The sequence below is a fragment of the Gossypium hirsutum genome, chromosome D11, assembly GCF_007990345.1.
Source record: "Gossypium hirsutum isolate 1008001.06 chromosome D11, Gossypium_hirsutum_v2.1, whole genome shotgun sequence".
NCBI lineage: Eukaryota > Viridiplantae > Streptophyta > Magnoliopsida > Malvales > Malvaceae > Gossypium > Gossypium hirsutum.
The window spans coordinates 15,213,468-15,224,598 of NC_053447.1; the positions used below are offsets into that span (position 1 = coordinate 15,213,468).

An 11,131-nucleotide genomic window follows, 5' to 3' on the forward strand; every position below is an offset into this window, starting at 1 on the left:
AAAAAAACCTGACTGGAAAATTGAATGGGCTTCAACCAAAACCAGCCCAGTTTGTACTTTCTTTTTTCCTAATTGTAATTGAAAAATAGTAAGTGTAAAGGAGTTTAAACATCAAAGCAGAACCAGCAAAAACCATGTCTTCAGCTTCAATTGCAGTTAACTCCCCAAGCTCCTCCAACCATTTTATCAAAGATGGCGTCACTTCAGTCAATGTAAATCGATTATGTTCCTTCTCATTCGAATCAGGCTTGTTCGGATCCAAAATCCCAACGAAAAAGCTCTCACTCTCGGTCAACGGAACCAGACCAACCCGACCCGAACGCATCAGTTATTCGGGTTTAGAACCGGGGAAGGCCTCTTCCCGTTCTTTCGACGTCGTGATTGTGGGCGCAGGAGTCATCGGGTTGACAATCGCCCGACAATTTCTAACCGGATCGGATCTATCCGTTGCGGTCGTCGATAAGGCCGTACCTTGCTCCGGCGCCACTGGTGCTGGTAAACCCTCTTATTTTAAACTATTATCTTCTCCCCCAATCCTTCTCTTTATTATTTGCATTTCCTAAACTCTGATTGGGTGTAGGACAGGGCTACATATGGATGGTACATAAGAATCCCGCAAGTGAGACATGGGAACTTACCAAAAGAAGTCACCAACTGTGGAAGATGTTGGCTGAGACGATACGAGACCAAGGCATGGACCCACTTCAAGTATTGGGTTGGAAGAAGACAGGTACTAGTTTAATGTTTACGTAGTTAAAATGATTGCATGTCATTTTTGCAGCTTGCTATCCGGTTTCTTTTCGAATCTTTGTTAACTATTTTAAAAGTTAAAATTTTGAGTTAACTTTTTCGGAAGTCATGTAATATATGGTGTTTTGAGGTGTAGGAAGCTTGTTAGTGGGCAGAACTCCTGAGGATTCAGTCATGTTAAGAAAGAGAGTGAGTCAGCTGTCTGAAGCTGGTGTGAGAGCTGAGTATTTGTCCACTGATGAATTGCATTCCAAGGAACCTGCAATTTATGTCGGGACTGATGGTGGAGCTGCTTTTGCACCTGATGATTGCCAGTTGGATGCTTATCAAGCTGTTTCTTACATCGAAAAGGTATCTTTATAACCATGTTCTTAATTTTTTATGGCATTTGGCATAATTGTTGGTGTCTTAACTTCATTTGTAACTAACGCAGACTCCAATGATCTATAGGTTAACAGATCTTTTGCACCGGAAGGCAGATATGCAGAGTTCTATCATGAGCCAGTTACAGGTTTAGTAAGGTCGGTCGTCATTTTCCTGCAGTAAATTAATGATGATACAAAGAGACAAAAACATATTTGTATATCATTACTCAGGTCTGTGTAACTCTCTTAACTCCTGTAGTTCAGATCTACTAGTAGTGGGGAGTTTGAAGCTGTTCAGACTTCCAATAATACCTTGTATGGTAAGGCCATTGTAGTTGCAGCTGGTTGTTGGAGTCGGTCATTGATGCATGACCTATTCAAAGGTTCACATATTCAATTGGATGCCCTTGTAATGCCTCGTAAGGTGAGAATGGCTCTTTTTACCCCTTGCGGATGCTGTTATAGAATAATAGGATGGTAGATCTTTCTGCTATATCATGACGTTTCAAAAACACTGTAATTGTTGATAAATATTGGAAGCTAAATTAGATATATTTATTATTTATGTTTAAAAGCTCCCCATCATGCTCTGTAATAGTCTTGATTGTTCATCAGAGTGCTCTGTGACAGTTGTAAGCTTGGTAAATTATAGAAAAAATCGCTGATGTGGTTGCTTGGGCTTTATAAATTGTGTTTTTTATATTTTCTGAATTAAATTTAACCTGTTTCCAACGTGCAATGCATGAGCATGCACATATATATAGACTAGAACACGGTTCTATTTCATAATATTGGATGCAAAGCCTTGCCCACTAAAATGCAGTTGAAGAGTGCCATACATATCTTGGAAGGAAAATTCCTGCAAAGTACTAGGATGATATTTATTAATTTTGGTACTGTAATTCTTTGGTGCTTCTTCCATGCTTATTTCTTTAATTCTCTTTTATCTCTGCATTGCCTTTGATATGCGCCTCAGGGTCACCTTCTTGTCTTTGAGAACTTTAATCCCCTTCAACTGAATCACGGTTCGATGGAGGTTGGTTATGTTGATTATCAAAATGCAACTTTTCCTTTAGGGCTCGATGATCAGAGCCAAACCCTTTCTGTTTCAATGACAGCCACAATCGACATGATGGGTAATCTTGTTCTAGGTAAATTTTAACACTATTACTTGCTATTATCAATGCTTGGCTTTTAAATATACATTTGCATATGGTAAAATGATAATTTTGGTGTCCCTGTGGTTTTATTATTCTGATTCTCTTTAGCACTCAAGGAAGTGTAAGAGTGAATGGAACTCCAAAATGTTGTTTGTTTTCCCTGCTCTTAACAAAGTCCTTCAGTTCTAACTTCTAGATCTTATGGTTACATAGTCTGATAGATGATTACCCAGTAGCCTTTATTTCTGCAAAACAAAATGCATAAACATGCTTAATTATGTCTCTCTTTCGTTCCAGTTGTTCACTTGTTCTTTGTGTACATGTCCTTTGTATCATGTTAATTTGTTGTTTTACGTACTTATTTTGTCGTAAATTTAATCCGTCCTAGGAAGCAGCCGTCAGTTTGCTGGGTTCAGCACCGAGGTAGATGACTCTATCGTCCTTCACATATGGAAACGGGCTGGAGAGTTCTTTCCCAAATTAAAAGAGCCGTCTCTTACAGATTTCATCAAGAACCGAAAAGTGAGAGTAGGACTACGCCCTTACAGTAAGTCCACATGCACTTCATCTACTGTATATTTTCGTATCATTAGGATAAACTGCTATTTTGAAATTTAGATATGCAGAACAGTTGAATCAACATAAAATTCCTGAAACAATGTCTTTATTTATATGTCAGTGCCTGACGGGAAGCCAGTCATAGGAAATGTTCCTGGTTTGTCGAACTTGTTCCTTGCAACCGGACATGAAGGAGGAGGTCTCTCTATGGTAACTTTTCTGTCTTCTGTTCCATATTCTGGGAACTTTTATATTGTTCCATTTTGGAATAAACAATATGGGTCTTTCCTCGTTTGTTTGCAATCTGTTGATCAGTCAACCATAGATCTTACAAGGTTTTGTTCTTCAATAACTCCATATCTTGTATGTTGAAGACATTTATTCATCAAGTTTGTTTAATTTTCAGGCTTTGGGAACTGCAGAGATGGTTGTTGATATGGTATTGGGCAATACCACTCATGTTGATAGTTCACCATTTGCTGCTGAAGGTCGATGTTGTTAGTTCAAAGTCTATGAAACAGTAAGGAGAGAAATATTATAGAGGACAGGTCTAGTTTTGGACCAAATCATAAGCTGCTGGTTGGACTTTGAACTTTCATTTTCTGGTCTCAAATGTAATCTCTACTCTCAGAAGTAGCGATTAGAAAATAAACTAAGCTTGTGAACTCTATGGTTTCTGGGGAAATAAAAGGTTTATGAAATTCGAGCTTACTTTAATGGATTTGTGATATTCAGAAATTTGAATTTCTGTATTTTCGATTAAAAAAATAGTTTAGATTTTCTCAGAAAAGTCACTTGAAAGGTGAGTGTGGAGTTTACTGCCCATAATTATAAATATTGGAATTGATGTTAAGATTAGTGGTAGAACTAAGATATTGTAAGTATGAAAATTAATAATAATTAGTAGAGTCGGATTATTAATATTATATATAGATATTTAAATGTATTTATTCGAATCATGGGTTTCAAATTTTGTTCTTATTTTTATAAATATATATTTGATATTTAGTAATTGTATGTATATACATTATTATTATCATTATATTTTTATTGAAAATTTAAATATAAACAATTTAGCTTAATATTTATATTATAATATAAATTATATAATATACAAAATAGAAAACTTTTAACATAATTTTTTTAGGGTAACAAAGAATTAACATATGATGATTTTTTTTAGTATGATCATAAATATTTTCGTCCGTTCCGCGTTTAAGACTAGCTCTATTAGGGTAAGTAATATTTAGGTAAAGTACTCAGCTGATTTACCAATAAAAGCTTAATTTTTTTTATAAATTTACTGAAATGGCCCGTTATTTTATTATTTACCGGAATGGGTCATTTTCTGGCAAATCACGTCCACGTCAGCGCGATGTCAGGGGACGTGCCAGGAAATCGCGGCCACGTCAGCGCGCTTTGCTGACGTGGCCGCTATTTCCTGACTTGTAGGTTTTTGGATTTTAAGGTTTAGAGTTTTAGGGTTTCTAGGATTTTTAAGGTTTGGAGAAAAAAATAAACAGATAAGTCGCGCCCATGTGTACGCGCTTCTTTATGGAAACATCTACCCTTGAATCTACAAATGTTGAGCATGCATTCACTGAAGTACTAACTCAAAATACATCATGTAATCAGTCGAAAAGCACTCGAAGGAGGGAATGATCAAACAACATTGCCCAAGGGACAAACCATCAATGTCGGCTCTCGGGATGATGTTTCAGTTGTGAAGAAAGACGGCTACTATTCTGCATAATTGTTAGATGATTCTGAGTGTCCAAATTTGCTTCCTCATTAAGCACAAGCTCTCCTCACCGTGATCTTTCTCGAGATCTTTCGTTGAAGACGAAGAAATCACAGCATTCCAGGGATTTTCTTATAGTTTGTTCTAGACCTGTCCATGGGCCGGGCGGCCCGGCCCGGCCCGACGGCCTGCCCGAAATATGGGAGGGTTTGGGTAAAAATATAGGCCCGAAATATGGGCTTGGGCAAAATTTTAGGCCCGTTTAAAAAATGCGCCGGGCCTCGGGTAAGATTTTTTTGGCCCGGGCCCGGCCTGGCCCGAAAAATATTAAATATATATTTTTTATTTTTAAAATATAATAGTTTTTTATTTTAAGTTTATTTACTTTCATTTCCTTGACTAGTGTTACAAAATAATAATAATAATAAAATATCAAGTTTGTTTTACTAATCAAATGTTAGATTTTGTTACAACAATTAATACAATTAATACAATTAATAATTTGATAAATTTACTAATCAAATGTTAGATTTTATTACAACAATTAATACAATTAATAATTTGATAAATTTACTAATCAAATGTTAGATTTTATTACAACAATTAATACAATTAACAATTAATAATTTGATAATTTTACTAACAATTAATTTTAATAACAATTAGTTTTAATTTTATTAAAAAAATAATTTTAATTTTAATTTTAATTAAAAACGGGCCGGGACCGGGCTCGGGCCCCATTTTTTCTTTGGGCCGGGCCTGGGCAAAATCTCAGGCCCATATTTCGGGCCGAGCCTAGTAAATGGGCTGAATTTTTTTTTGTGTTTGTTCAGACAGATCTAGTTTTAGTATTTTAAATGATTTTCATTAGTTGTGGAGAATAAATTTTAAATTAGCTATCATAATGTTTTGTATTTTCAAAGGAGTATTTTATGTAATATAACAAATAAATAGGGATAATTTAGGTATTATAAATAATTTAGTGCAACTATATACATTAAATTTCATTAGTCGCACTGTTCACACGTTGGGCAAGTCGTGGCCACGTTAGCGCGCTTTGCTGACGTGGCAACAAATTGCCCCCTCGTGGACGCGATTTGTTGCCACGTCAGCAAAGCGCGCTGACGTGGCCACGATTTCCTGGCACGTCCCCTGACATCGCGCTGACGTGGACGCGATTTGCCGAAAAAGGCCCATTCCGGTAAATAATAAAATATCGAGCCCATTTCGGTAATTTAAAAAAAATAAGCTTTTTTTAGTAAATTGCCCAAAGTAGTCTTAATAATAATAACTTTAAGATTCGTAATATAGTATAATTTTAAAAACGAATCATTTCAAACTAAAACATCGACCATTAGAGCTTTAATTTTACTCATATTTTAAATATAAATTTCATTTTTAAACTCATAAATTTTTTTTCTCAAAAATTAAGCTTCAAATTTTTGTTTACAGCTAATCAATATCGGATCTAACCTTCGAATATTAGCAATAAAACCATTCTTGTATATTAATTTTCTTTTATTTTGGCAAGGAAGGAAAACGTAAGGTTAGGTTGGCACCGCAGGCTTGCGAACCGTAGGGAGCCCACTTTGCAAAAGTCAAGCTCCTAATAACCGAACCAAATCGCTGAAAAGAAATACAACACTGAACGGCCCACCGAACTGAACCTCCTCTCCAATCTTTCTCTACCTTTTCCACACCCCCCCCCCCAATATGGCGATTTCGGCGCTCCAAAAACTCACCTCCCAAATCCACCGTCTCCCATATCTCTCCTCCCAAATCCTCACCCGATCCTCCGCCACCTTAACCTCCTCCCCCTCCTCTTCCAAAAAAGTTGCTGATCGGCTCGTCAAGCTCTTCGCCATCGACCCTGAAGGCCAGAAGCGTGAGGTTGTCGGCCTCGCTGGCCAGACCTTACTTCGTGCCTTGACTAACAGCGGCCTGATCGACCCCGACTCTCACCGCCTCGAGGAGATCGACGCTTGCTCCGCCGAATGCGAGGTCAACATTGCCCAGGAGTGGCTCGAGAAGCTTCCGCCGCGTACCTATGATGAGGAGTATGTGTTGGTGAGGAATTCGAGGGGTCGCATCTTGAACAAGCATTCCAGGCTTGGATGTCAGGTCGTGCTTACGCCTCAGCTCCAAGGTATGGTCGTCGCCGTCCCCGAGGCTAAGCCGTGGGATATTCCATAAATATTTGTAGGGGAAAAAGAGATGAATGTGGGAACATTTAGTGCATTTCTGTTGTTTTCCTGGAAGTAATAATAATTTTGTTACTTTGAATGAAACGGATTTTATTTATGATTTTTATGCATTGCTGCCCCATGTGATTTGGGTGCTTGGAATTTAAATGCAAGATATTCTACAGTTTTTTATGCTATTTTGCGATTTCTTCATTGTCATGCTTTATTAAATTTCTAGAAAGTTATATTGCTTCTTTGGAGAGAAATTACAGGGACCTGTGATTGAATTGACTGAGATTTTCTTTTTCAAATATTGAATATTATGTCAGTCGATTGATTTTCTAGAGCTGTAGCAAATAAAGAAAATCAGATGTTTCTTTGGAAGGTGTCTGATTTGTTAATGTGAGGTATCAAAATTGTTTATTGGAGGTACATTTTTTTTCCTTCATCACTCCTGTAGGGCTGTATGCTTAAGTGGTGATATTTAATTCCCTAGCAAACCTAGTTTATGTATAACTGATTGTAGGCAACGTTATTCTACAGATTCTAATGATTTATGAGCAAAGGGAGTGTTTTTGTGTAGTGACTTAACAGACCAGATCAGTACAGCATCAGACTTTTTTAGCTATAGTACAAAGATCACACGACTGTAATTGCAAACTTGGTTGAGTATCGGATTGCTTAGGAACATAGGGATGAGTGGATGACATACTCTGCAGAACAGTGTACTTGATATTCAATTTCAATTAAGCCGTCCATTATTAGTTTAAGCCACATAAGTACAGGAAAGAGCTGGATTATATTCCGATGGGTTTAAAATAATATAACTTGCAAACAAAAGAAGATCCTACATAAGTTGATTTTCTTGAGAACTCCAAGTTAAGGTCCTCGATTTCAATACACTTTAATTCCAGTTCAGGCTTTATACTTGTACTCCTAATATGAATTTCTATTCCCAGTAAAAGGGGGTTATCTTTTATGAGTTACAATAGGTTAAATTTCTGTAGTTCATTTAGTGGAAGTCATTCTTTTCCCCTCTAAAATGTTATAATAACTTTGTCCCCAAATCAGACTTGGGATTTTGTGTATACCTTTCTTCTGAACTAGACCTAACCATGCCTTTCAATTTGTGATGTTAAAGTTATAATCTTCAATGTTGTCTCAATTTTAGTGTGTTAGCTTTGACTACAGGGTATGGTTTAATCTTATGCATACTGGTTTGGAATTAGGATGTCTCTCATTCAATAACTGGATTGATGCATTGTATAGGCAGTAAAGAGTTTGAAATGATGGAGGATATACTTCAGATGCTCAACATACTTCGGTTTTAGAAAGCTTAGTTTACAATATTGAAATTGCTGAAATCCACTCACAGTACACAAGAGAACCTCATCTTATCATCTCTTATATTCAGTAACTATATTAGTCATTTAGTGGGCATTTGGTTCACAGAATCTCATGTTCTTGGGTTGCGGAATGACATTTTCTGTTTTCGAGCCAGTAAATCTTTCCTTCTCAATAGTGCCAAGATTCCGAAATATAGAGGGTAACCTCAATACATCTTTCTTAGGTAATGTAATGACATCTCGTAAGAAAATTTGGTGCTACTTTGGTTTTAGTAGTGTCAGTTTTTTGCTGTTTCGTGATGTGAAGCAGTGGAGCATAAAAATTGGTTGAATTCAACCTTGAGTTGTTGAACTTGTTTTCACCCAATTATAATAGTGTGGCATCTTGATATTGTTACAACTACTGACGTTTTTCTTGAGAGCAGGCAGTGTGGATTCTTGCGTTTAAAGTTGAAGCTTGTAAAATATGTGTTTGGTTCTCGTTTTTGATTTCATATCTTGTTATTGTGTTGGAGCTCAAATTTCAGTACTAATTAAAATCAAATTTGACTTATTTAATAGCTTGAATGACAATTTAGTCTAACTCAAATTAACTATCAATACGTGTGTTTATAAATATTTAGATTCATTTGGTTTTTAATTTTTTAAGAAATTCAGACTAAAATTTTGTTTTTAATATTAGTACCTATTTTCTTAATATATGAGAAATACAATTTTAAATTTCTTTGTATTTAAACATTATTGAATAAAGCATTTTTTGCCTTTATATAATTTGAACTCTTGTTAATTCATTTAAAATTAAAAACCTTTGGTTTTAACTCTCTTTTTTCATTTTACAAAGGCTTTTAGGTGTTTTGATAAATTGAAAAATTAATTAGTGAATTTAAGCTATAAAATTCGTTTGATATATTTATTAAAATTAAGTATGAAATATAATTAGATCCTTTAATAAATAAAATTTTAAAGGTAAAATATTTAAAGGATCATGTTAAAATAAAATAAGTCATTTTTGTTTTCATTTTCTTGAAAATTGGAAAACATTGAAAAAAAATATTTGGTTGAAAGTTTTTAAGATGATATTTGAAAAATGAAAATGAAAATATGTAAAATTAAGAAATAATAAAAAGTTATTTTCATTATTGTTCACTAACAAAAGCTTTATAAAAGTGAAAATATTTGAAAATAAAATGTTTTTTTTTTATTTTCTTCGTGTCCATTCTTTTTTTTTTTGGTAAAAGTAAGGGGTTTTTAACTTTAAATAAATTAAATCTGGTTTTAACTTAACTAGACACAAAAATATTAACTTTCTTTTAAGTTTTGGAAAATAGAAAATTAAAATTATCATCTGAAAATAAAAATAAAAATAAAACATATTTTAAAAACCAAAGGGAATTTACTTTAATTTATTTCAATGGATTATCAGATGAGTGAAAATACTGAAAACAAACTTTTAGCATTCCTAATTTTTATTTTTCAAAAATAAAAGTTTTAATTTTAATTAACCATATTATTTTAAAGGATTTTCATTATTAAGAAAAACGAAAACAAAAATAATTTGATTTAAGTATCTAGCTCGTAACTTGGACTGACTGTTTTTGAGTTTCGACCCTTGGAACCTTTTTTAAAGAAAAATTATTAGATTTTTTTATGATGGAAAACATTTCAATTTTGAGTGACTATGCAGTGCACCATCACTTAAATCATATTACAAATATACTGGGCCTTTGGGGGGCAGGCCTGATTAGCTACAAAACCCTAACTTCCTTTTTCTATATAAATAGTATCCCATTCTCGCCTCTTCTTCTCCGCAGCTTGTGTTATGTTAAGAGCAGAATCATTTTCTTTTTCCTTGGATTTTCGTATGTTTCTAAATTTTTTTCATGCTTTTTGTGAGTAAAAATTTGCATGATTTTAAAGCAAGTCAGCTTATTGGTTGGGTTGCAGATAGAATCGACCCAGTCAATCAAATAATGGAAAAATACTTGCGATATGTAAACTCAGCCAGTATCACTCACCTGAATCTCATCTTTTTCCTTCTGGTTTTTCAGGCCCTTTTCTTACTGGCATATTCCTTTTCTTTTCCTTCTTATTTTTTAAATTTTCTTCTTAAAAGAAAAATGGTTGCAAACGCACTCTGCGAAAGATGAATTTGTTTTGAGGCAGTTTCTTCGTTTGCTATATATCATTCGTCTATATGAAATCTGATGTCTATGTTTATGTATGATTGAAGAAGGAGGAGATGGCGATGTTGATTATAGAAATTTTAATCTCGTTAATCTGATTCTATATATGAGGATGAAACTTTCCATCCATTCTTAAACATTTTCTGAGCCTCTTCTCTCTCTTTGCAAAATCAAATTTTTTTGTCAGATCAGCAACAAAAAAAATGTAAAGCAAAATGTTTTGGGAACTTGAACATTTGTTTTACCATCACAAAAGCATTTCATGTAGATTATTTTGGCAAGTAAGACTAACTAGTGAGAAAAAACTGGCTGCCTTTGACATGTAATCCAGTTTTAGGTGTTACAATACTTAATATCAGTAAGTTCAAAAACTTAAATATGAAAAAGAATCTTTAACCATATTTGGTAGTTTTTAATTTTAGGAATAATTTATTTATCAAATGTTATCATTTAACGTCAAAGGTTAAATATTTTCTTGAATTTGAAAAATTATTTTAACTCGAGAGCTTGGTAAAATACATCAATTTGATCCACTCTGGTTGAAATGTTCTTTCATTGTTAAGGTTTAGTAGGAGGTTAAATTTTATATAATATGCTTGTAGCAACAATGAATTCAACTTTTGAGCTTGATAATGTAACAATTGATTGCTTCTTAGATGATCATGAAATACATTGTGTCAAGCATAAAAGTATAGCTTGAAGTGCTCATTTTGTTATCTTAATCTCTTGCATAATCATTGTTGGTGAAGTCAATTATGTTTGACATTTCACTTTTCTTGCATAAAATCTTAAAAGTTCTTTGTTCCTTATAAGTAACGAAGGATTCTCTCTTGACAGCTGATAAA

General features: G+C 34.2%; 2 protein-coding genes and 1 non-coding gene across 3 annotated transcripts; all 3 read left to right on the forward strand.

Moving 5' to 3' along the window:
- The first annotated feature begins 24 nt into the window (after window positions 1-24).
- On the forward strand, window positions 25-3,544 carry LOC107912512 (glycine oxidase). The gene is made up of 9 exons (XM_016840721.2): window positions 25-495; window positions 581-730; window positions 887-1,101; window positions 1,201-1,271; window positions 1,380-1,539; window positions 2,092-2,266; window positions 2,664-2,822; window positions 2,955-3,043; window positions 3,240-3,544. The coding sequence occupies exons 1-9, from the start codon at window positions 135-137 to the stop codon at window positions 3,333-3,335; spliced, it is 1,476 nt and encodes a 491-aa protein (XP_016696210.1). The 5' UTR covers window positions 25-134; the 3' UTR covers window positions 3,336-3,544.
- Window positions 3,545-6,099: 2,555 nt separating this feature from the next.
- On the forward strand, window positions 6,100-6,954 carry LOC107910960 (ferredoxin-2, mitochondrial). Its single transcript, XM_016838871.2, has one exon. It carries the CDS (start codon window positions 6,288-6,290, stop codon window positions 6,765-6,767), a length of 480 nt encoding a protein of 159 aa, XP_016694360.2. The 5' UTR covers window positions 6,100-6,287; the 3' UTR covers window positions 6,768-6,954.
- Window positions 6,955-10,344: 3,390 nt separating this feature from the next.
- On the forward strand, window positions 10,345-10,435 carry LOC121224016 (small nucleolar RNA U30). The gene has a single exon (XR_005921479.1). It is a non-coding gene; the product is annotated as a small nucleolar RNA U30 (small nucleolar RNA).
- The last annotated feature ends 696 nt before the right edge of the window (window positions 10,436-11,131 follow it).

Excerpts from the sequence above, each read along its gene's own strand:
- LOC107912512 (XM_016840721.2), top strand. The coding sequence starts at position 135 with ATGTCTTCAGCTTCAATTGCAGTTAACTCCCCAAGCTCCTCCAACCAT. Across the intron at positions 496-580 it reads CTCCGGCGCCACTGGTGCTG|GACAGGGCTACATATGGATG; the intron begins GTAAACCCTCTT and ends GATTGGGTGTAG. Across the intron at positions 3,044-3,239 it reads AAGGAGGAGGTCTCTCTATG|GCTTTGGGAACTGCAGAGAT; the intron begins GTAACTTTTCTG and ends TTTAATTTTCAG.
- LOC107910960 (XM_016838871.2), top strand. The coding sequence starts at position 6,288 with ATGGCGATTTCGGCGCTCCAAAAACTCACCTCCCAAATCCACCGTCTC.